Below are 27,291 nucleotides of genomic sequence, written 5' to 3'. Positions count from 1 at the left end.
AACCTAAAAGAAATGTAAACTGCATAAAAATAGACATTAGTTTTGCTTGCCTATTCACTGGTGTGATGTTGTGGTATCCAGGAAAGGAGGAGTATTTAGAGTACACACTCCACAACGACACAACAGTGTGATCCTAGAATCTACACTCTGCTCCTTTCTCCTAGTAGGAGTTGCATCATGCGTCCTAAGAAAGTGAAACAATTAATTCAAAACTGAATCCAATATGTGGTGTCCTATTTACTCTGCACACACAATGTTTAGGTGGCTGATCAGAATGAATGAAGCAGTACAAATCCTTGGTCTTTTTGAAAGGTGTCTGAAGTTTAAAGGTATTACAAATGAGCAAAAGAGAAAAAGAGAGAAAAGTAAAGGAGTTGAGGACTAAGTGATGAAAGTGAGCCTTTTCATCAAATTTTTATGCACTTAGGTTTGCTAGCGCTTCCACTGTGTAGTTCCTTTGTAGAAAGTGTTTTTAATGGGCTGGAAGTGAATGCAAATAATCTTGAGCTCTGGACGTGTCATGATCAAAAAGACTTCCCTGGTGCAAAAGAGGAAATCACATTCTCCTGAGGTGAAAATAATAATCCACATAGCGGCTTAATACACAATAATCCACAAGTGTTGCTTAGTATTCTGTAAGATTATGTGCAATATAGGTTAAAAATCATAGACTTCTCAATTCTATTTTTTAATATACTGTAGTTGGGGCTACTCTAATCAAGAGCTACTCTATGTATTGTTTTAGAGGAAATATATACACTGTATGTGGGAAATCCAGATGACCCACCTAACCCTGTATCTGAAAATGTGATCAGAGACAGTTACTATTTATTATCTTTAGTCTTTTAAAGGTATTAAGCTGTGATTCAGAACATAATGGTTTCAGTTTAATTTATTTACTGATGACACAGTAACAGCATTGAGCGTGGGAACTGATCTGGGATCCACCATTCAAGCATCAATAGTTATGAATCTGTATTTAATTTCTTGTTTTTTATATTTTTCTTATTAAAATCCCCCAAATGCAATCATATTAACCAACACACAACCATGCAATCAGAAGCAAGTGGCTTATCCTTGTTAATTCTAAGTGCAAGAGGGCTATTGACGAAAAACACACGCAGGCGTGCTGGCGCATGTTCAACGAACCTAAAATAAATGTTTAAAAATGGCTTAAATGAGCCAGTATCATTTGTTCTTATTTAGACACAAAATCCATTTTTTAATTTGTTAAAAAAGAAAGTATGAGTTTGTATTTTAGAATCTATCTATCTATCTTTGTAGGTCATAGGACATTAACATTCACAAGTACCTTTGTCAGTTGCTACACTTCTTCCCCCATGACACCATGTATCTTTTAAAAAGATTAAAGCAGATTTCAGTTTTACTCACTTTCAGTAACCACTTTAACCTGGTCAGGGTCACCGTGGATCTGGAGGTTATCCCAGGAGCACTGGGTGTGAGGTGGGATTCAGAGTTTAACTTAAAAAAAAAAAAAAATCTTACTACAAAAATAGCTATAAGAGAAGCATCAACATACATACTTTTTAATACAAAAAATCAACTGAGATTTTTAGATTAGAAAAAGCTTGTAGGAGGAATGGAATTGGTTGATATAACTTGAAAAGAAAGCTATAACTGTCTGACAAATTGTAGCTTAGGGAAAACATGAAAAGAGAAAGTGAAATGAACACAATTTACTTAATGAAATAGCCGAGAGTCATGTACCAAATCTTGTATGTGTAGATTTAAATTTGTCAGAATAGCAAAATCATTGCACACCTGCTCAGTTGAAGATTGGATAAGGGCCAGGCAATGTTTTTCCAATATTCACCTGCTTAGTTTTGGTGAGCAAGTGCCTAGCCTAAGATTCCTGATCTTCACTGACAGGAGTGGAACCCTTTGTGGGTGCTGTTGTAGACCATCTGCCTTGTATTGTGCATTCTGATGCCTTGTGTTGTGTTTTTCTGCTCACCATAGTTGTAAAGATTACTTATTTGATTTACCTTAGCCTTCTTGTTAGCTGGACCAGTCTGTCCATTGTCCTCTGACCTTCTCATCAACAAGGCCTTTCCACCCGCAGAACTGCTGCTCACTGGATGTTTTTTGTTTTTTGCACCATACTGTGTAAACTCATGAGATCAGCAGTTTCTGAAATACTCAAACCAGCCCATTTGGCACCAACAACTATACCATCAAACTCACTGAGATTATTCTGATGTTTGATGTGAAGCTCTTGACCTATATCCATTTGATTATATGCATTGCACTGCTGCCAGATGTTTGGCTGATTGGATAATTGCATGAATGTGCAGTTGTAAAGGTCCTCCTATTAAGGTGGCAGTGTTCAACCTGCTAGAACTATGTCTGAACACTGGCAAAACAGAGAGAATATAATATTAAAGTTGGGTCTGAATTATAAAGTTGTAAAGCAACCTTCTCATTTCCAGTCTGTTTTTGGTCTACACTTAGTGAGAATATTTATTTTTTGTAAAGCAACCATGTATAATGTTTCCAATGGATATTGGCTTAAGGCTAAAGTGTAGAAATAGTATGAGAAATGGCAAGTTTTGTGAAGGTCTTCTGGCACTCTTGAATACTTGAAAAGTCATTTTTTCCCCTCATATTGCTATTTTTAACTCCACACTCACAATCAGTTTTGCAATGTATGCAACTACTTTCAAGCTTTGCTGGATATACTGCTGATATCAAACCTCTGTCCTTTTGAACATTAAACACAGACACCTAGCTGTTCTATGACTGTCCTTAACTACTACACCAATCTGCATTCACACAGTGTCCTATTCTTTCTGCCAGCTTACAATTCACAAACACATCCTTGCAGTACATGTATAAATATGAGAAAGATGGATATTTCAAAAAGAATATTTCAGCCCGGATCTCTGGGGTGTTTGAAATTCTCTCTGAAGGGTTTGAGTTATTCAGGAGGCAATTGAGAGACAATCTACAGTCATATTTTTGGTGCTTACTTCAACTGCATAGTGAAGTGTCCTCCATGTTTTAACAACGTGTGGCATTCTGAATGCCCTGAATGAGAATGTTTACCTCACCACTCATTTCTGTTGCACTGACAGGTAGGCCTTCTAAATCGGACTCCGTACAACCTTGGCAATTGAAATCATGAATAGGAGACTCATTTTTGTTTTGCCTTTTATTTTTTATAACTGCAGCATCCACACACAATAGAACTCAGTTCATGGTGTGTCCTCTATTCAGCTCCAGCGATGAGTCACTATATGATGTGTGTTTAAAAAACCTTCAACCACAGTGATTTATTGCTGCTGCGTGTCTCACTCACTGCTGTGAGACACATACTTGACTGCAGCTTTGTTACCATGGCAATACACACGTGCGAACAGCGCTTGCTGACACACAGAGAGCAGGGGGGACGTTTGACAGTGCTTTAGGACATGGAAAATCATATCTGCTGCTGTATTAGAGACAAGATGCCCATGGGAATAGGAAGCTAGCATTTATAAACAAAAAGCCATTCAGACTGCACCTTAAAGGCTCCCAAGTGAACTCTCTGTCCAGCTCACCACATAGAGGAAAAGGTTTATACTAGCTCCACTTTAATAGATAGGCCCTAAGTACATACTGAGAAAGAGCATAGTGGCACTGTGACCTCTCAAATAAATAAACTGAATATGTACATAATGTTTTGCATTAGTGAACTTTGCAGTTAAGAGGTAAAATTGGTAATGTGATATAAACAATTTACTGTAGAAAACAGTTTATTATAGATTCATCCTGTAGCCCTTGAGACACTGGAAATTCATAGAATTTTGGGAAGAAACATGAAGGTAATCACCATATATCCTGGTAGATGAGCACTAACTTTACTTATAGCTTATCATATTTCTGCGGGTCTAGTTGGCATCTACAGTAGCTGAGCTTTAGTATTCATTGTACACATATACAATATTATAATATATATCACAGCGATGTTGAATTCTCAACAGTAGTGCAGGCTGTAATTCAAATCACTGGTTTATATTAACATGCTCATTTTAATGTTATTTAGTACATAATAGTAACAGCTCATTCACAGGGATGGGTATGGCGGATTCTCCACATTATCTCAAATTAGTAATAAACATATTAAAAATGTATTGTTTAGCACAGAAAAAAAATGTAGTCATCAACACCGTGAATTATTCTATAAGGAAAATATTTATTTAACATTTATGGAAAGTGTAGGTGCTTTGTATAGTAAACAGCAATCTTTGTTGTTATTTTATTTTTCGTGGTTTTTTTATCTATTATAGCTGGTGTAACGTAACTTGTTTTCCACAATGTTCCACAACATTAACTGTAAATAAAAAAATCATAAAACATTGTCATTTTTTAATTAATAGATAAAAGAGCTTAATTTTAAGTCTTAACATGGAGTAGAATTTCCCACAGTAGTTAAGAATTATAAAGGAAACTATAAGAAAAACTGTAACAAACTATCAGATGAAAAAGGGGAATAAAATCATTTTCAATCTTTCAATTTTTTTCCCTTTTTGTCCAATAGTTTGTAATATAGTTTGTATCTAACATCGTAGCATCTAATGTCAGTAACAGCGTAGGAGGTCAGAGATTGCACATGCTTTCAGTGTGTGTGGGTCTGTTTTAGGGATCAATTCTTACCGCCTGTTGTGCTATATGTATACATTACTGAGCTATCGCTTCATAAAGGGCCGTTTAATCTTGGAGCACGGGCCAGTGTATTCATGCTGGACTTCCAGAAATGGCTTCAATCAGAAGCATTTCTTCCTGAAAACATGCTCACATCACCAGCTTATCTGTTGTCTTGATGATCTAAGTGAAAGCTATCTCACTGTGCTATGTGCAAAAGTGGAAAGCAGAAGCAAGAGATGCTGTGCATTCATATTTGTAAATAATAAGTTCAGCTCTGCGATAGCTACTCATCATTGGTTCATCTTGGCTGTGGATATGTGAGAGCTGGGAGGGGTGAGTGTGGATGAATGCTTATCTCTCGTTTGACACGTTCCACTGGCACGACACACATCCCTGGAGCGTCACACTGGGGGTGAAGGACTGCTTGCAGAGGCATCTGATAGCGTAAGCTAAATGCCTGCAGTCTCACTGGGAAATGTCTAATGCAATCCAAAACAGTGGGATTCACTGCAGTCTTCTTATAAAAGAAACATGACCTGAACTCTAATGGCTAATGTGTATACATTTGTAAGTATTCTTATGTAGCAGGCAACACTTGCTTCCCTTACAGAAAAGTCACATGAACTTACATGTGCAATTAACATGCGGTTTTTAGACACATCACATGATATTTCACACATTTTTCACATGTTGTGGGCATTTAATGCTCTTTTATTTGCACATGTGATTTTAATACATGATTCATTTCTTTTCACATTGAAGTTTTATACCTGATTCTTCTATATTCCTGTGATTTTTATACATGATTCTTCTATTTTCACATGTAATTTTATACACAATTCATTTATTTTCACATGTGAGTTTTATACATAATTCATTTATTTTCACGTAATTTTTATACAGTATATGATTCAGATATTTTCATGTGAGCTTTCTATGATTCATTTATTTTTACCGGTGATTTTCATATTTGATTCATTTCTCTTTCGCATATGATTTTCTAAATATTTGATTTATTTTCACGTGTGATTTTTATATACTATTCATGTATTTTCACATGATTTTTTTATATGATGAATCTATTTTCAAATGTGAGTTTTATACATGATTCATATATTTTCACATATGTTTTATATATGATTAATTTATTTACACATATAATTTTCACACACCGTTTTACTTATTTTCACATTTTAATTTTTCACATGTGGGCATGTGGTGTCATTTTTCAGTTGTGATTTTCTCATATGAATCATTCATTTTCACATGTGATCCCATTGTTCACATTTACTTGAGTTCACACATACAATTTCAGAGCATAATGTACCTTCACATGTTTTTCACATGTGTTCACATATTATTCAAATAATCATGTGTGAAAATCCTATGAACATGTGAAATAGGTGTGATTTGTCTGTCAGAGTTGAGAATATGTTTACTGTTTGGTCTCATACAAATGGAGAGAGAGAGAGAAAGAGAGAGAGAGAGAGAGAGAGAGAGAAAGAGAGAGAGAGAGCACCACAGATGTTGAGTCCTAACAAAAGGAGTCATCTGTATCCCATGCCATTCACCACAGTATCAGCACATCTTTTCTTTTTTTGAAAGCATCTTCTGGGAGTGGACGGAGCAGCTCTAAGATGCACCTCTGGTCCTCACTGTGAAGTGACTGGTAGAGTGTGTGTCTCATTATGGCCGCTGTCTCCTGTTTTTTTTGTGATACTGAGTGTGTGTGTGTTTGTATGTGTGTGCGCACATCTCCTTTAATAGCAGTGGGGTTTCCATCCCTTCTGTGCCAGTGTAAGTTCATGCAAACAAACCTCAAAGCCCTGTCAGACACACATCAGCCTCTTCTCTCACATGGTGAGTAGAGCTCAGAGCTGCCTCTCACCCTGCAGGAGGAGCCCTATGTGATGTTCAAGAAGTCAGACAAGCCTCTGCATGGTAACGATCGTTTCGAGGGATACTGCATTGACCTGCTGCGGGAGCTTGCCAGCATCCTGGGCTTCGTCTATGAGGTGCGGCTGGTAGAGGACGGCAAGTACGGAGCGCAGGAGGAGAGCACGGGCCAGTGGAATGGCCTGGTGCGCGAGCTCATGGACCATGTGAGTTTCATCCTTTGTTCAATATGCAGCAGACATTTATTGACTTATCACATTGCAAGACTGTTGTAACTATGCAGGAAATGCTGATTCGGCTGCCTTTAATGATTTTGTGGGAATTGTATGTGCAATACGAGTGGAGTTGAGGATGTAGTAATGGGAGAAACTCTAGCACTGGCTGCAGACAGCATACAAAGTGAAGCTTCTGGCACGAATTTCCACCATAGAGCTACACACACACACACACACACAAAATAAGACCCAGATTTTAAAAAAGTGCTCTACACAGGCAGAAAAATAACAGTCTTTGCACCCCCATTATCTAATAGCTGACCCCATTACCAACACACACCATTCTTTCTGCTCATCTTAAACATTTGCACAATTCTTTTTGACAGCTGATCTATTGATAACATACTTATTATGCCATGAAAACAATCTATGTTATAAGACTCAAAGGAGCAAAAGAGAGATGATGATCAGTTTCCCATCATTTCTCCCTTTCCCTGTTTATCCAGGGTTTTTTTTTAAACCATTTTTTCACATATCTGCACGTCAAACGTCATAACTAGCAGTCTAGGAGGGGTTGATGCGGGCTCCTTGCCTGTGCGCTTCCTCTCCCCAGATAAGAGCATGACAGATTCTAACTGGCCCAGACAGGCTTCCAGCAGTCTGCAGTCTGCAATTTGCAGAGAAACAGAAAATGCATTCAAGTGTAGGATATTAAAAATATCGCGTCAAAGGAGTGACTGAAAAACAAGAGGTAGAATAAAAGAGAAAAGAGCAAGACAGCACCTGATTACACTTGGGATTAATTTACCTCCTATGAGAACAGTTACAGACAATCTATTAATTTATATTACACAGCTTAATTTTGGCTAAAAATATAATGATATATTTATCTATATTTATATTTATCTAAATTGTTAAAGAAAGTGGCTGCTGTTTTGTAGTTGGAACTCATTTAATTTAGAAAGATGTATGGCATTCTTACTGTTTTTACTTAGATAAAGGCTATTTATTTAATTATTTATTTACTTACTTATTTAATGGGGTGTCCCATAAGTTCAACATCATAGGAGAAAAATTAAAAACTGCAAAACAAAAGCTTTTATTTACAGAACTTGCTCAATATGTTCTCTTTGGCTTTGATTTCCTATGAACAGAATTATTTAGATCCATGCTTCCTTGCTCAGATACATCATGATCTGTAAAAATATGAAAAAAATTCCCTGTAATCACATAATGCTGGACTTTTGGGACACCCTATAGATTAATAAGTATCAACAGTGTAGAATCACATCAGTTGACCTTGAGTGGTGATAATTATTATAAACCTAATTACTGTATTATGAATACAAGCTTTGTAACAAATGAAAATGGTGCATTCAGTTCTACATTATTCACAAAATAGCCTAATATTTATTCCCACGAGGTGTTTAATACTACAGTTTAAACATGAGAGAAACTGGTTCTTAGCCAGAATCGCTGTACACTGAACACTTCACTAACTGCTGAGCCAGTAGCAGTTAAATCAAGCTTTGGAGAAAAAAGAATGAGAAAGGAAAAGGAGAGCAGGAGGGAGGGGGGCTTTAAATTTAATCTTAAGTGCTGTGGGACAGTTGGTGGGGTGTAAAGGTTCTGTTTTCTTAATTTGATTGCCTCTAAATACTTCCTCTAGCCCTGATGGACTGCATATCACTCTTCTGCCATGTCTTTTGTATTGACAGAAAGCTGATCTTGCAGTGGCTCCTCTAGCCATCACCTACGTGCGGGAGAAAGTCATCGATTTCTCCAAGCCATTCATGACATTGGGGATAAGTATTCTGTACCGCAAACCCAACGGCACCAACCCGGGGGTGTTCTCCTTCCTCAACCCTCTCTCCCCCGACATCTGGATGTATATTCTGCTGGCTTACTTGGGTGTCAGTTGTGTGCTGTTTGTCATAGCCAGGTAACATGTCAGTTCTGCAGATCTTAGCCACACATACAGACATAACCCCACATTTTAACCTCATTCCATTAATAGACTAATCTATGACTAAAAGCATCTTCCCTTGTTCTATTAGTATCACATTTTAAGCTTAAAACCCCACTCACTTTAGATGTAGCTTCACTGCCCTTGGCTGGGGATGAAAGAAAATGTTCATATGCTGAAAGAACATTCTTCCAATGTTCATACTGATATGCACTATAAGAACAGGCCGAATCCTCAGGGAGGAGCCTCCTCTGACAGAGCACAAGAGGAAGAAATCCTGCTACAGTGAATAGCACAAAAGAGAGAGGTGACTCCTCTGACCCAGACTGAGAGAGTGAGTGAGCCGAGTCCTTTTTGGACAGTACACTGGGGGATGTTAAACGATTCCTCCACTTTCTCATTCTATTTATAACAAAAGCTGCTGCTTGTAATGCTTAGCAGCCAAAGCTCAATAGCACAAATCACACAAGAAAACATGTGCAATCAAAAAAAAGTGTGCATGAATGCAAGAGGCAGAGAGAGAGAGAGAGAGAGAGAGAGAGAGAGAGAGAGAATGGGGATACTTGAGTGTAGGTGTGAGTTCGAGTGTTTGGCATTTCCCGGTGTGAATGGCAACCTCCCTCATCCCTCGCCGTTTCCTAGTGTCTCCAGCTTTTGTTTGCTTTTCTCTTTGGATGTTTCCACACTCTGCTTCAAATGTCCTTGGCCACGTCCTTTGTGATTACTGGAATGCATGTGTATTTCAAGCTGATAATCTTCACTCATGTTTCTGTGCTTGTATCCTAAAATACAGGAAATATAAACAGATAAACAGAACAGAAAAAAAAAGTCTTATGATATTAAGAAACAATTATTGTTTATTGATACTCAGTTGCATTAATTAGACATTGGTTTGATTATGCATGCTGTCAAATATATTATTAAACATGTAATCTTTTCCTCTTTAAACAAAGCCATTATATGAGACAGCTCCAACACCAAACCTACATGATCATATAATAATATATAAACCCAACTATCATATGCTATCATTCCCAGCTTGGCACTAGAGGCATTCAGATATATCAGCAGAAATACTCTTCTTCAAAACGTCGCTCCAGTAGAACTTGTAAATAGCATGTATTCTCAGGCCTTCACAGATGATGGAAGGAAATTTGGTAGCATTTTCTATGAAGCTCACGTTAAAAAAATCATTATAACTGTGATTATAATTCTTTGTATGTTAATGATTCCTTGTGAGCATTTTATAAGGTCAAATGATGCCTCCTGAAGCTCTACTAATGTGCTGTAAATAATTCCTTGGTAACTTATAATCATGTACCACAGTTGGTACTATTCATTATAATGCCACATGATGTACTGCACAACCTTTATAACTAATATTGACCTGTGCAATTAATGTTAAAAAACATTTAATGTTTAAGTTGTAAGACACTCTATACTTTCTTTTTGTAATGTAATATGGAAACACTTCATTCTAGATTAATTACAAAAAAAAAAAAAAAAAAACATACAGACACATTTGCAGTTTGAAACCTTTAATATAAATAATAAAAAAAGATTTAGGAAGCATTATTAGAGTCTATAAAATGCTTACAAAGAATCATTATCAACTTAATTTAGAACTATAAGCACTCTTATGTGAACTATAAAATTATTAAAAACTATAAGCACAGTTATGCATATTATAAAGATATATGTATGATTATGAGCTTCATAGAATGTGTTACTGAAATTTATCCACCTAAACAGCTAGAAGTGTCTGATCTATAAGATCTGCAAGATTAGAGAAAACCAAACATGTCTAAAACAATGTGTAATGTGGCACACAACACAGATTTCTTTGTATTTGCCTGTGGTCATCATTTGAAACATGGTGGAGAAAAACCAAATGAAAAAGCTTAAAGTTAACTCTAAAACTTTTGGGGTGGCTCAGTCATGCTCAGTTATCCCAGGAGTTTTATGGTTAATGCACTTGTGTTTTCTAAATGTTACTGGCGATATGATCACATACAAGAATTACAAGCTACAACTGTCATCTAAGTTGGTTCAGAATATGCACCCATCACCATTACTGATTTAAGTTTATCCTGGGTAAGTCAAAGCAGGTAATTTTTTTCCACATTGCTTTACACTCGTTTGAGAGAAATGCCAAGCTTAGGCACATTAGTAAGTAGCATGTAATCTAGCCGCAAAACCATTTTAGTCTTCACAAAATCTTAACACAAGAATGCGGGTTTATTGTATGTGTCTGTGTGTACACATTTATTTGTGTGCATGTATTACTGCTTTATGTGTATGAGCTTTAAATATGGTGCGTGTGTGTGTGTGTGTGTGTGTGTGTGTGTGTGTGTGTGTGAGAGAGAGAGAGAGAGAGATGGGGGAGAGAATAGGCAAATCTGTGTTCATGAGAGAGAGAGAGAGAAATCACAGGGTGACATAATGAGGCCTGGTTGAGAGTTTCCTAAGGCTTTATGCTCACCATGAAGTATTGGAATATATCCTTTTGGGTGCAGTATGAAAATCAGATACATACCTACTCAATATGGTGCTTTTTTCATATAACCAGTTCCTTTCATTGGTGCTGTTGTTGTTGTTTCCTTTTCTCACAAAGTTCCCCCTCTAGTTTTATGTGACACAGGGGATGGAATGGCCGAGTAAGTCTAACATGAATTTATCAAAGCGATAAGCCCCCTTGCTCCTGCCCTATAACCCAAAGAAGTATTAGGCTGAGACTGTGAACGAGCTCCAAAAGTAATATATACTTATGTCAAATGCTGCACATCCCTTCTCACTTTGTCTCCCCGAAGGAACTGTGCATGATGTATCAGTCCCATCAAAGGCAAACTCGTCATCAAATTGAGCAATGCATTAATAAAAGCTATTCAGCTGGATACAGCAAATATAGTTCGATTTAGAAAGAAACTGTTGAAGCTGCACACAAAGTCTTGAATGCCAAACAGTTTCATCTGACTATGTTCTCGGCTGGGTTCAATTTGCTATTATGGTTGCTGCAGTGCAAACATCTCAAGCATAAGAAACAAAAGTGTGAGTGCCTGGCTGGAAGAGTAATGTCCTCTGCTGAGCTGCTGCAGGCCCTTATCAGATCTCCTTCATGTCCAGGTGGAATATGCTATAAAATAGGTTGCGGTAGAAGGGATTTAACTGACCAAAACAGAAGGCACAGGGGACTCTAAACACAGGGCAACAAATGAACATTTTAACAGAAGATTAAAGTTCCACCTGAAAAGTAATGCCTATGTTGTAAAAATATGTAGGCTGAAGCCAAATTGGATGACTCTTTGATATATAGTGCACTACATAAATAGATATTAGGGATATAACCAAATCTGAGTACATTATTTGGAATTAACAGAGAGTGTGTTCTAAACAAATACAAATTACAAAAAGGAAGGTTAGTGAGGAAAGTTTGCCAGAAAGACATCTGGTCACACAAATGGGAGATTTACTTGCTACACAAGCTAGCGGTCAAACAATGACCATGGTCATTAACATGGAAGTAGAGAGTTCAGTCATTCATCCTTAGTAAGAGTAAAAAGAAAAAAAAAAAAAAAAAAAAACAGTCTAATGCACAGTATGATGTAGCTGAGGGACTGTCAGAGCCACAAGTCACAGACCATGCTAACAGTGCTGGTATTTCTACCTCTGGAGTTATTTCACAGTGTTTCTGGCTGTTTCCGAGAGCACAGTGCTAAGCAACAATAATAACAACAGCAACAACAGCAACAACAACAACAACAAAACCCTTCCAGTTTAGGCCACACCCACTTTAGGTTCTGAATACAGATAGATAGTTGGAGTAGTAAACAGATACAGATAGTGGGACTGTGTTACACCCTTAATAGATATACTATATTTCACCTTTAGGTATATAGAGCCATACTAATGTGAGCACCAGTGATGTGGTTGGAGTTGGTTTGATTTTATGAGGTATAGATGTTACACCCACCTCTAATCTTCATTCACTCAGCTTTATCCTGCTCATTGTTGAAGCTGAGCCATGATCCACCATTGGGATAGTTATCCGTTGTACCTTACTGTGCAAATAAATTAATGTAAAGTGTTATTTATTTTGAAGTGGGAAAGCATGTGAGCAAAAAGTAATGACTTTTCTACTAGGTATTGTAATACACATTTAAGATCTCCTAGATTCCTCTCTTTATTATTTGAAATAAGAGGAAATTGATAAGAGTAGCTCCATTTACCTCCAAATAATAAATACATTTACCCCTTACCAGAAAAAGCTACACTAACCTAATTACTGTTTCTGATTACATTGTATGCATGCACTCTCTATGCTCTTAATCATATCTGCATTCTTGGTGCTGGTATCTACATTGCTAAGGCAAAATGACTTTTTTATGTTTGTAAATCCTTGATCCTGTGAAAACAAGGTAAGCTACTAGACGTTCTATGCATATCAAGCTGCCAGTCTTTGAAAGCTGTTTTAGCACATTGATTACTGCAGATTACTAAAGTCTTTGAACCAAGGTCATCCTTATCAAAATGTATAAATACAGCACATTAATATTGCTGCTTTCTCAAGTAGGAAGGAGTGATTCTGTTGGATTAAATGCAAGAACTGCAACAATATTCTGATATCCAGGTTCCTCATCTAACAGACTCTTCCTGTTCTGCCATGACCATAAACAACTGTGCGATCAGACCAATTCTTGGAAACAGATAAAAATGCCTAGCATTGTCACCACCCAGCTGTGCACATGTTTCCTCATTCATGGCTTATCTCTCCGGATTGACCTTGCTCAAAGTTTTTCCCTCAGAGTCTCAGATGACCTGAGATTACAGAAGGTCAGCGTAATTGGAACAGAGTGACAGCTAAATGGGCTTCGTTTCATGGGCAGGCTAAACCGCTAAACTCCATTTCTCTCAGATGCAGACTGCTTAGGTGTGCTTCAGCCATATGCAGATGACAAGGTGGCAGTCCGATATACTGTAAAGGTCAATCTGCTGTGAATTGTTAGAGCACGCAGGTTCATTCAATGTCAACGATTCATTGAAACACAAAATCATATGGACGTTCATGCTTCGTTGAAAATTCACAAACGGGGTCATGTAGCAAGTCAATATAAATAAATAGGGAGTAGTACTTATGTAAAGAATAAAACATGACTGTTAGGAACTGATATAAGAAAATAATCAAAGACAGGGTGGTATGAAGACGAGGTGGTGTGGTGCTGACACCTATAACTCCTTCCATAAATGCTAAATAAACAAGTCCTTACAGAAAACTCCACCATATCAATGATTATACCTTTTCCTTGTTAAATAACAGCACATTTTTAAAATCCATTATGCGGAGTGTCCACCATACTTGTTCCATGATTTAGCTGTTGCTATAGAAATGATAACATATGATTTAGCTGTTACTATAGAAATGATAACATATGATTTAGCTGTTTCTATAGAAATGATAACATATTACAACAAGCGCATTAATATACATCTTTAAAATCATTTGAATTACAGCTGTGACTAATGTTGAGCTCCTGTTTTGGAAAAGTAATCAATACCTTCTGACCAGTTAGATTCACGAATTCCAGAACACTATGGTATAAATGGTTTTATTGGCTAGTAAATGCTGTTAATATATTTTAAAGGCAATGAATAGTAGCAATAATGTTTAGTTAGATAAATGACAGCAACTTCAGCAGCCTTGAGCAAAATTGTCCTTGGAAAGACCATTATTACATAGAATTCTTTACAGAATCTGTACTTCTTATTTTAACAAAAGTTCAGTGTTTGTGTTTCTATTTAGCATGACAGAAAAAAGACATCCAAACGTGGTCTTGATTGCTACTCTTGAGCTTTTGATTGCTTACTCTTGTCTTGCTCTCAGGCTCAAGATTCCTCCTAATTCTAGCACTCCAGCACAAACCAAATCAGGTCATGATGCTTAATTGTAGCCCAATCAACCTTTACTAATACAATGTCACTTTTGTTTAACATGAATAAATGGGAAATCTTTTTTTTTCACAATGGAGAAGTGCAGAGGGAGAGAGGGAGTAGAGTCCTGAGATGATGGGACAGACTCGTTTGATCTGCCACATTTTAATAAGCTTGTAAGATTATCTGGATTATTTGATTTTCATGTGGATATAGTGATTCAGATGACATCGATTAAATTACAGTGCCAACTGCCTTCGATGTGAATGTGTCAACATGCACAATTCTCTGGGGAAATGAAGAGGAAGGGATTATGGTCAGAGTGAATGGGCTGCTTATAATAGTGTTTCACATCGAATTAGAACTTCTGCAGCAGAGTTCCTGCTTCATGTGACTCTAATGTACACTAAAGGACATCAGATTAATTTACCTGCCATATGTCTAACATTTTAACCACCAAAACACTGACCAGACTGATAACGATAGACACTTGAAATAATTTTTTTAATGAACAGTTAATATGAAAGTCCAGTGTTGGTACTAATCTGTGTCTCTTTCTTTATCTCTTTAGGAGGATCCTCCTTTGTTGAGTATCTCTTTGTTTATTCTTTTTGACTAAAAAAATATGTGTTCTCTGTTGATTGCCACAGGTTTAGCCCCTACGAATGGTATAACCCCCACCCGTGCAACCCCGACTCGGACGTGGTGGAAAACAATTTCACCCTGCTAAATAGTTTCTGGTTCGGAGTTGGAGCTCTCATGCAGCAAGGTAGACGCCTCTGCTTGCCCACCCTAAGCACATGTCCCACTCTTTTGCTGGGGGTCCAAATTGCTCTTGTCAGGCCCACAACCCTGCATGGGTGCCTCTGTGCATGTAGCTAGATGCAGACTGGTTGCTGGTCCGTGGTATGGAGGGATGGTTGTGTGAGTTAAAAGAAGTGGATGTGGATAGAGAAGCTAGGTGCATCTACTTTATGCATGATTTCCTCTCTCATTATCACTATTTCCTAAGGTCCTGAGAAGGTAAGTCTAACAGCTGTGCCATAGTATGCTGGAGAGCAAGAGACAGCACTCTGTGTTTTAGCCTGACCCAGCCTGTGGTTGTGTTTCTTCTGACTAAAGCCTGATGCCACATCTTTTCCATTGCCAGATGCCATAATGTGAGATTGAAAAAGGAATAAAATGGCCCTGATCTAAAAGTAAATGTGGTGATTTTGTTTGGTTATTACTTTACAAACAAACTGCACGTCCTTTTGTTTCATTATAGAGCATAATGTCTGTTTACTAGGGAAACATAACATTCTAGATCATAAAAGAATAATGGGTTCTATGGCCAAACAGCATGGTGTGCATTCACACTGCATTTGATCACTGGAACAAAGCACAGAAAGGGAACTCTGTATTCCTTTCTCATGATATTTTGAGATTTTTGTTATTCTTTATGCAACATCCAGTGTTTATTGCATGTAGAGAAGCTATAGCATGGGTGTGTGTTGCATTTGGAGCAACAAATAGACATCATGAAGGGCTTCACACGTGGGAGGCAACAATCGCTCAATCCCTATATATTTTCAAAATCTTTCTTAGCTAGTAATTAAATCATCAAGCATATAACCTAGCTAGGTAGCAATGTACACATATTTCTGTTTATAAGCAGACTTTCTAGCAAAGCTATGAATTATGAGTGTGGTCACTAATATGAGTCTCATTCATATTTCTACAAAATTTCACCAGCATAAATAGGTTTAGGATTATAAGGCTCTATCTCCCATTCATTCTTCATCCTTATAATGCTAAAGTCATGATATGTTTTCTGTTTTTGACATGTAGACAATTGACAAGCACTAGCTCTGTGCTTATCATGCGGGAGATGAGAGTGATGGTTTTGCTTGCCGTATGAAAGGCTATGCTGAGCAGCAGAAATTCTGACCTTGCATATGAGAAACAGAGAGAGCAAAAAACTGTCAAACTGTAGAGCGGCAAATTGTCACCTCCACCTTCCACCCACATGGAAAGACTTTAAAAAAGGAAAATGACCTTTTGAACATTGTGATATGATACAGAATTATACTTTCCTTATAATACTATCATGAAATATCGGGTAAACTGGAAAAATTCTGATGTATGGTAATACTTGATAATGTTTTTATAAAGAACCTTGATGAGCTGTAACAAAAGATACCTTAAGGGTACTGATAATTTAATGAGGTCATTTATTGACACTTAAAATAGCATTGTGTGTGGGTTACGGGATATGTGTGTGTGTGTATTGCATCAGAAGATGTGGTGTCAGGCTGAAGAGCAAGGGCTAGGCTTTACACTTTGTGCTGCTCTGCATGAACATCTCTATACTGAGTGAGTAGCCCTACACTGTAGAGAGGCTCCCCTGCCCGCGGCTTGCCAGCCCCCAGAAAACTGTGGGATGAGGTGTTTGGACATGACGTTACCTTGGGTACATGACAGTCAGCCCCAACCAGGTTTTTTCTAGGTCAGGCCTGACTGTGGCCTGTTAGGATCAGAACAGCCCCTAAAGTCCAGTGGGGCAAGGACAAAAAGAAATGTGACCCCTTTGTCTGACCTGTGGGTCCCTGTATGTGTCCCTTGTGTCTGTCCTTTTTTATGTGACCCTCTGTTTGTCTGCGCCGTTTTGCCAGTAAGCAGTGTGGACTGCAGGGCACCTTTTAAAAGGTGATGATGTGATTTGCTGAATTATGTCTAACTGTGCATTGACCTGAGTGAGAGCATGAGTGTAGGCATGTGCTAATAATCATTTATAACATATACCATGATATTATATTAATTTTGAGGTTATCACAAACACCTCAAAATACTGTTACTGTCCCCGTGTTAAACTTCTGTTGCATTTTTGGATGCAGTCTGGAGATCAAGGATGTTCTATGAAACAGCTGTCTTCAGCTGTCTTCTACTTTATTTTGACCAACTTTGGGGGCACCACCCCACGTATCCTACCTAGTGAAGTCAATCCCATGATCAGTCTGAAAAACACGGCAGACAGAACTGGAACTGTCACCAGACACAATTCCAATACACATGAAGTAAAAAACAAAAAATGCAAATGAATGAATGAATGAATAAATATATAAATAAACAAATAAATAGCTATTGTTTACTATATAATTCATAACATGGGATTTGTTTGCATTTTACTCAGTATTTTTATGATAATCTTAGATTATACCTAGCTTTCAGTAGAGCTATTATTACTGAAAAGACAAATTGTTTTTATTTAGGTTAAGAAGATAAATATCATAACTGATAAAACTGATAAATATCACTCTGATAAAAGATAAGGAGTAAAAGAGAATTGATGCAAATATATAGTGATATGAAAAGGTTATATCAGCACATGCCTACAAGTCCGGAGAGGCTATTACTTAGTATTAGTATTAGTATTGATATTAGTATTAGTATTTGTCCAGTTATCTCACAACCATGAGTCAGTTTCCTTTAGGGAACAGTGAGATCACAGCTGTTAAAGAGTAATTGTGTAATTGTGTCATTCACCATGCAGAAACTATGTGGGCAGAGGTCTGGACCTGGATTCGCTGTCATGTCCAAACTCTGGGCTTGAATGATGGGTCACTAGGCAGACTGTGAGAAAGTCAGAGTAGAGCCTGATTGAATCACAGACAAAGCTCAGCCCTGATTCACAGGAAGCACATCTTTCCCACAGTTCATCACGTATTGACTTTACTGAATGCACAAAACCAAAGCTTACTGTTGCTTCTTAATGCTTGAGAAAAAGTGCTCTCTGACCCTTCTGACTCTTCAGCTATAAAATCCCTTTCTTTCCCGTTCCCAACCTCTTCTGACATATCCCCACTTCTCCTGCATGAAAGTTTAAAGAAAGCAATGAGGCTAATGTTTAGAGAATATTGTTTAAGAGAAGTTAAAGAGTGAAAATATCATTTTATTTAAGCTTGATATTGGCCTAGTCACTGTTCCACAATAACACATCAGAATAGAATAGAATGCAGATCCAGTGTTAGAATAACTGTAAACTTGCTAAGTAGGAAAGTGAGTACAAATGTTTTTAAGTAGTAAGCCGAGTAAAATCCTTTCATATCTATGAATTTTTAGGATCAATCCAGAGCGAGTACACAGTTAGCATGGTTCTTTCTCCCAGTCTATGATGTTTTTTGTATTAGCAGTTTTATCCTTGCCCTGCAGCTCTACTCTGCTTTGCAGCGGGGTGCTCAGACAAGACCATGTCTGGTTCCTCATGAGCAGACCCTCTCTAACCCTGATGTCGATCCTTCTCTGACTACCCTCTCTACTCCTCTCTACTAGGATCTGAGCTCATGCCCAAAGCCCTTTCCACCAGGATAGTAGGGGGTATCTGGTGGTTTTTCACCCTCATCATCATCTCCTCCTACACGGCTAACTTGGCCGCTTTCCTCACGGTGGAGAGGATGGAGTCTCCCATCGATTCAGCTGATGACCTGGCCAAACAGACCAAAATTGAGTATGGTGTGGTGGAGGACGGTTCTACAATGACCTTCTTTAAAGTGAGTATAAATGTTTTAAACTTCCAGCCAAAGAGTAAAAGGTATCCATTCCATTTATGTGCTGAATGAAACTCTCAGTGAAAATATGAAAACTCTATTTCCCTACATTTTTTTTTTTTGTGTAGAGTTGTACTGTGACGGATTTTGACGGAATCTTACGCTTTTATAAAGTGAGCTTTTTCTGTGTAATGCATCTATGTATGGTTATAGCATGCACCTACTGTATACCTAGACTTTTTTTTCACAACTGTGGCATATTTAGAAAATATTGTAGCCCTGATTGTGGTATATTGGTGCAGCTACTGGGTCCCAGTTCAATCCTGAGCTCGGCTGGAGTTTCAGTGCATGTTCTCCCTGTGCCTGTGTGGGTTTGCTGCGGGTGCTCCACTTTCCTCCCAGTCTCCAAACACCATGCTGGTAGTGAATTGGCAGCACTAAATTGCCCCTAGGAGTGAATGAATGTGTGCTCATGATGTCCTGCAATGGATTGGCTTCTCATCTAAAGTGTGTTCCTGCTTCATGCCTAGTGTTCTTGGGATAGGTCCTGATCAGGATAAAGCAGTTACTCAAAGTGAATGAATGATTGTGGCCCTGACTTACTAAGATTCAAAATTTGCTTTAATGGGCACGCTACAGGGGATTTACAGACTATAATTGTGTGAAATACATCACATGCAAATTAGGACGTAACAATGTGTAAAAATGGGTTTGTGTGCATTAAATGTTCTCAACAGCCATCGCAAGTTCAGGTCTCAGAGACACCCAGTTTAATATGCAGTGAATTATGGGAGTGATATTGGAGTGGTGGCAAGACTTACTTTAAATGTTTCGAAATAACCATGTATGTACACATTTGGGTCTTTGAATGTGGTGTTTTAAGGAGCAAAAAGTAAAATACACTATAGGTGAATGATCTTATACACTGGAATTTAATTTTGAGTATGATCATTTAATATGCTTCCACACATTCTGTAAATAAATCTGTAGATTAGTTGATTCAGTTGTCAAAAAATCACCCGGACAATGCATAGAGATATAAGAATACAAAAGGCTTATATGCAACCTAAGCTAATTAGAGTGAGTTTTTTATCACCATGGTCTGTCACCAAGCATAATGCAGTACATGCTGTTCAGCTCAACACAGTGTTAAGTTCTCTATGGTATGCTGGCAGCATGCTAGACTTGCATGTAATCCCAGAATGTGAAATGTTCACTGCTATGCATAAATGATTATTACAATGGCAGTATTTTAGCTGACAGACCGCTGCTTGGAGATCATGCCTGCTGTGGGTTTGAGATTACTCATTACCGGCTCACACTCGTTGAAGGAGAGAGAGATGAAACACATGGCCAGCTCTATGCCAGCAGGGAAATCTTTCCTATCTGCAAGGTCTTGTGTCCTTCCCTATCTCACTCTCCTTTACCCTCTACAAAAATTGAGTGACTTTAAGGTTCATGTGCATATAAAAAAGAAAGGCTACAGCCATCAAACACTGCAGAAGACATTTTGCCATGGCATGAGTTTCGAATGCTTTCATAAAACAGGAATGAGCATAACTTCAAGGGCACATTTTACATGCAGTGTAGGCTATGTCTGATGAAATACTTCTCAGTTGCTAGAAACTTACATTTCCACTTTAACCTGGTCATGATAACCCGGCTGAAATATAGCCACACTGTAGCGCTTATTGACACAGGGGCAATAAATGTGATGAGAGCTCTTTTCCAAGCATGTCCACTTTTGCAGGTGCTGATTTATTGATGAATTGATAGTCTGTGAAACTGATTGACAGCTGGATGAACTGGCTAATAAACCAGAAAAGTGAGCTGAGAGTATTGAGTGAACATATTGCACTGTTGATGTACAGCTGGTCAGCGCCTCCCTGAGTGAAAATAACTTTTAGGGCTAAAAGACATAACTACACTTACATACAGAATGGAACAGCAACAGAAACCCCTCCAGTTTATGTAATTACTGTGTTAGATTTACTCAACAAAAACAGATGACTAATGATACCTGATTATATAAATGTCAGCATGGGATATACTGTGAAACTGAAAATGAGGTGCCACACACACACGCACACACAACCACCCCTCCAACACACCACCCCCTACCACCAAACACACACACACACACCAGCTGGTTTGAACTCCCAATCCAAAAACAATGAATTATTCAGGTGAAGAATCTCTGGCGTGCTATTATTGGATCTGGCTTGTGAGATGTCATTGTGTGGCTAGTGCAGGAGGAAAGGTCTTATGCCAACAGATGAGAAAAATTACTACTGTGATAGACCCTGATTATTACAATCATTTTGCTTCTCTTACTCAATGGTGCTGGGGTTTGGAACCTGACAAGTGTGTGCCATGGGTCCCTCATTGTTTATTCACAGAGCAAGTGAAATGAACAGACCTACTTTCTGTTTTCTGTGGTTCCTCTATTGATCAGGTAGAAAATCGATACAAATATCTTGCACATTTCAAATCATCTTTGCTGTTTGCTGTTCTACCGAAGAAGACAAGGCAGTCTGACTTCAAATAATAGTGAGGCATTGGCATGATAAACTACATGTCTGTCATACCCAGCCACTCTGTCATTTAGGTGTGTGTAATTAGTAGAGATGATTCTTTAAAAACTACTAATCTTTTAAATGTTTAATTGTTTTTTTAACTTAAACATTTCACAGAAGAAAAAAAAAAAAAATATATATATATATATATATATATATATATGTATGTATATAATAAAATCAATCCTAACAAAAAGAAAAACCAGCGAAGTCTGTTTATATATAAATAGTTAAAAAAAAAATTATTTCTCCAAGCCCATATTTTTTGGCTGGTATCAGCCTGAAACTGATCCTCGTTATTGGATCGGTGTCATATCTAGTAATTAGTGGCAATTAGGAACTCCCACATGCAAATGTGAGATAATAAACATGATATAAGACATAAACATGCTATATACTGTAGCATACACAATATCTTATAATGTCTGGCATATTGTCATGTTATGTAAAGCATTAAAATATCTGTTCATAAAAACACTGTAGGCAATAACCTTGTAATGCATTATAGTCTATACTCTGACATTACGCATTATAACATACAGCTTTGGTTTTGGTTTTTCAATTCTACTTTAAATGACAATAAATATATATTAAATTTATATCTTGATATACAGTATTTCTAAGTCAGCATTTAAACTCTGCATTAAAAAATCACTTAAAAAATCTCTGTATGTAATAATCTGGTACTGCACTATTATGTAGTACAGATTTTATACCAGAGGCTGTTGTAGTGCATTAGAACAATAGTGTCTACAATGTTGTTATGAATAGATATTATAATGCCATATGACTTATAAAGTACTATAAATGTAACTATTTTCGAACAATTATGCATGTTTATGTTAGGCAGTATAAGATATATGCCTCATAACATTATAAATGTATTTATAATTTATTGTAATTTAAGAAAGAAAGAAAGAAAGAAAGAAGAAATGAAGGAAGGAAGGAGCTATCCAATAAATGCAATCAGCTGACAAAACTGGCAGTGTGTTTAGTCTGGTGTCCTTCACTCTTTCTGCTAAGTGCAGCAGTACTCTCGCTCATGTTCACCTCCTTTACTGATGCCTGGGAGCTGCACCTCCTCTTACACTCCTCCTGCAGGGAGGAGAAATCCCTCCTCCTCTTGCTCCTCCTGCTGCTGTCAACACTTTTCTAATTTGTTGCAGGGGATTTCACACAATCAGATAAAACCTCTTTGCTCTCTCTCTCACACACACATACCCCCCACACACATACACACTCAAAACACTCACACACTCACCTTCTCTTTCACACTCACTCATGCGGATGCATCTGTGTATTTTCCACATTCACATATTTTCTCGCAGTGTTCTCCTTATCAGGCTTCAGTGCACCTTATTTTGCTGTGGCCCGTGAGGTGGATCCCTGCAGGACTGGTAGTGCTCAGCACTGAGTTTATAAGCTGTGATAGAGAGTGGCGCTGAATCACTGCCACTGATGCAATCTGGCCAGCAGGCACGGAGAGCAGCTACAGCCACAGGGGAAGGATAGGGTTTGGGAATAGAGCCTGCTCTATGAGTCAGCCTCTGTATAACTAATACGACAAATACTCCAGAAGCAATGCATTTAAATACAGATAAAAATGTGCAAGAAATCACAGGTTAAGGGATAGCATTATGTGGGCAGGTCATATATTCATTTGGTAACAATATATTGTGACTATACGAATACTCAATTTGGCTATTTATACCAGTTTTCTGTGTTCCTTTGTATATTTTAACAATAAGTGTTACTTCCTTCCAAAATGGTGCTCTGACATATCCTCATAGGCTCTATATTACAGATGTCTTAACCATTGTTCCATTCCATTGTTTTTATTCTATGATATTTTCTCACCTTATCTCATCTCTGACTAATAAGAAGACAGGTCAACAAGGCCAGACATTTCATGCAGTCCTTTCTTTTTATCTACATACACCAAAGCCAGACCGCTCCGCTAAAGGTCAACACCAAGACTAACCTAGTTACTGTCTGAAACACTGCATGTACACCTAAAGCAACAACTATACAGTCACACTCATGTGAACACACCCTGCTTCAAGGTCTGAATATTGTGTGTCTAGAACAAACATTTGGCCCATTAAATTGTGTGTTTTTGAATCCCGTCTTTGAATTCAGCAATTATTCTCAAATGTAGCTGCTTCTATTTAATTTAACAGCAACGTCTAATTATTATCTTTAATCAAAATAACAAAAGCAAGCATCTTGCAATAGAGCCACTGGAAAATCTGGAGGCTTTTGTAATCTAATCTTCTAATCTATTGACAAATAGTTTGTTGATAACATCTTAGCATCACTATTTAGCAAATGTGCATGGGTACATATAGTTAAGTTGATTGTGTTACATTTTATTTCCTTCCTTCTTTTCCTTTTGATTACATCCCACCAAAATATATATATCTAAAAAAAAAACTATACCAAAGTTCAATTAAAGACAAACTCCATAATAGCAGCCAAATGCTGTTCACATCCTCATTTCACATTGCAAACACAACAAACTCATTTGTCAAGCAAGCCCAATAGAAAATCTATCTGTGCAATTGTCTCTCCAACTGACATGCACTTGCACTCAAGTAAATCATTCAGGGTGCAAAAACCATCCATTATGTGGAAACTGAAAGCAACCATTTTACATGCTCTCACATTATCCTAATGGCTGCAATTCAAAACTATTTACATGTTACTGAAATGGTGGCTAAATCTGGGGTGGGGGTGGGAGTTGGGGTGCTTAAAATTCTCAGAATACTCAAAATCAAGAAATCAAGGACAGATTTGTTGCTTAAACAAAAATATTTCTCTACAGTTATAAGCTCCATGAAAGAAAAAAAATTGACGGTTACTGAAGAGGCTGTAAATGCATCTCTGTATTCAGTTACATCCCAGATAGATAGATAGATAGATAGATAGATTCTTAGGAATATGTAATAAGCAGATACTGTATCTCTCCATGCTATGATGAACAAATTCAGTCATGAATTGGCTCATCTGTGCCATTTAATTTCCAGCACTGAATGCATTATGCTGGTTTCAAGTGTCTCAACTACCTGCTAAGCCGCAGGAGAGCCTGTGTAGTTAAATTGAGAGGCTACGATGGTTTATTGTTGATTAAAGGTTATAACTGCATGTTGTCCTTTAGTGTCCCCATTCATCACTGCCACTACCATTAGCATCACAATGCCAAAATATTGGATTTACAAGAGGAAATGTCCTCAAAGCAGCAAGCACTCCGTCCATCTAATTACCTCACTGAACACATGCAGATCAAGGTGTCAGAGACAAATAATGGCATGTTGTGTTCTTACGGGTCTCACAATGAAGGCTTGGGGAGCTAATTACAGACTTTCTAATACCATCACAATGCAGTATAATGGTATTTGTGTCTTCAAATTAAATGTAGACCAAAATAACAGGTAGTGAAAAAATAAACTCAGAAGTTATATTTTGCTAAAATTGCCTTTTTAGAATGAAGGGTTCTATTTTCATAGTCATTGCAAACACAATTTTCTACACGGATTGTCATATTGTATGAATAACTGAGGTTTTGGGTTTTGGTATTTAATTAATTCACAAAAATGTACTTAATTATTTACATTCAGTAAATTAATTAATGTGTTTGGAGGATGTATGTAAACTTTTCATTATAAAGTTGTACATATGACAATAAACTTACTTAGATTCTACCCATGTAAATATAAAGTGTGTCAATCATCTAGAGTGTAATTTATAATGTACAGTTTATTAATAGGCGTATGAGTAGTTCAGCCAGTCATTATGTTTAGTACATTTATATTTATGGCATTTATGGTATTTATGTCATTGCTGACACTAGGTCAGGGACTGGATTGGACTGTCAGTCTAAAAAACCCTGTTGGTGAGGTAGTATTGTATGAGAAACACAAGATTTCTTTTTTTTTAAATAACAAAAGTGCTAAATTAAGTACTGTAAGTTCTTTAGTGTTGCTGTAATACAACACTTAAGCAGCCACTGCTAAATAAACAGTATTCTTCAGTAGTATAATTTTAATTAGGCTACTTTATTCATTGTACACTTATTATTATTATTTTATTATATTACTTACATTATTATTATTATTATTATTATTATTATTATTATTTATGGACATGCAGTCACACCTTGATTTTTAAGTAGAAGAGATGTAACCGGACACCTTGGACATGATGTGGACCAAATATACACAGTAGTGTTATAGCTGGGAAACTTTATGATGACTAGTAATGATGCACAATTATTAAAAATGAAATACTGTATATTTACATACATACAGAACTCATTTAGTGGCTCAGCTTAACTCTACATGTGTTAAATACTACAAAAATTATATATATATATATATATGTATAAAAAAATTATATATATATATATATATATATATATATATATATATATATATATATTAGTGTGTCTGTGTGTGTGTGTGTGTGTGTGTGATGCAATTAAAGAGAAATATGTAACCATACTCCAGGCAATGGAATGGTGGAATGGTATCCCATTCAGGCAGGATTGCCACATCTCAGGAAAACTTCTAGCCCAAATGCATCTTAGAAACGACACAAAAAGACATTTTTTCCGCTCAGTCTTCTCATGGGAAACCTTCACCATTGTGCACACGCATTTCTGATTTGCAGTATCTACTAAAAGCTTTTTTATCATCACCTTTTATGGCTATTACACACCCCATAATCCCCTTTTCCCTCTCCTAGTCTTTGCAATAAATGTTACAACAGAAAATGATCTGTACATTGTAGATATTCTGTCTGCACTTACATTTGCCTTTGTTTATATACCAAGCACATGTTTGCAAAAATGGATTAGCTTTAATTCCAATTATTTACTTTGAAATAAGAGACTCGTGGATGCTTATTATTTTTAAATCAGCCTAAAAACCTCCACCCAAAGCCTTGCTTTTTTTTTTTTTTACCCGCATCCTTGTTCCAAAACAAGCCCAATTTGGTGACCCTTGACACTCAGGGCGTATTCCTGAATCTGATTAATCCAGGTCAGCCTTCATTGTTTTTTTTTTGCTTTTTTTTCTTAAACAATTCCAGTAGTGATCCAGACTTCACTTCCTGTCATCTCTAGTTTGTGCGTGATATTGGTCTCATTGGAATGTGGTAGACACCATTGTTTTCTGAATGTTACATCTCTGATTGAGGTGCGTATCAGATTAATCAAAGTCTCAGATCTGATATGGAAGTATGTGCAGTGCCAATCTGTGGCCACTTGAACATGATCAAAAGATTAGAGAAATCACTTATAATCAGACCTCACACTCGGAGCTCAGATGAAATAAATCTGCATCAAAGATGAAAATTGAGCTGTGCTAGAGAGAGAACGCTAAGTAGAAAGATAATGAAGAAGATGGAGTTGATTATTAGGGAAGTGAAGAGACAGAGAGTGTTTATCATCTCATATCTTGGGGATTCTTAAAGGTTCTCTTGCCCTGTGTGTGGCTGGAGATCTTCAGGTAACTCTATACCAAACAGAAATAATTTACATC

The 27,291-nt window shown here is 37.3% G+C and overlaps 1 protein-coding gene across 4 annotated transcripts in view; it reads left to right on the top strand.

Annotated features, from left to right (window-relative positions):
- grik2 (glutamate receptor, ionotropic, kainate 2) overlaps positions 1–27,291 on the top strand; it is a 150,292-nt gene that overhangs the window by 87,583 nt on the left and 35,418 nt on the right. For 3 of the 4 annotated variants that reach the window (XM_034305786.2, XM_034305791.2, XM_034305793.2), the window contains 4 exons: positions 6,543–6,749; positions 8,477–8,700; positions 15,300–15,418; positions 18,961–19,178. In XM_034305786.2, coding sequence (XP_034161677.1) covers positions 6,543–6,749; positions 8,477–8,700; positions 15,300–15,418; positions 18,961–19,178 — 768 coding nt within the window. Of the gene's footprint in view, positions 1–6,542; positions 6,750–8,476; positions 8,701–15,299; positions 19,179–27,291 lie in introns of those variants that run through there. The other variant, XM_053232042.1, reaches the window with a different exon arrangement.

Source organism: Pangasianodon hypophthalmus, chromosome 1 (assembly GCF_027358585.1).
Source record: "Pangasianodon hypophthalmus isolate fPanHyp1 chromosome 1, fPanHyp1.pri, whole genome shotgun sequence".
Lineage (NCBI taxonomy): Eukaryota > Metazoa > Chordata > Actinopteri > Siluriformes > Pangasiidae > Pangasianodon > Pangasianodon hypophthalmus.
This window is presented reverse-complemented; position numbering and strand designations above follow the sequence as displayed.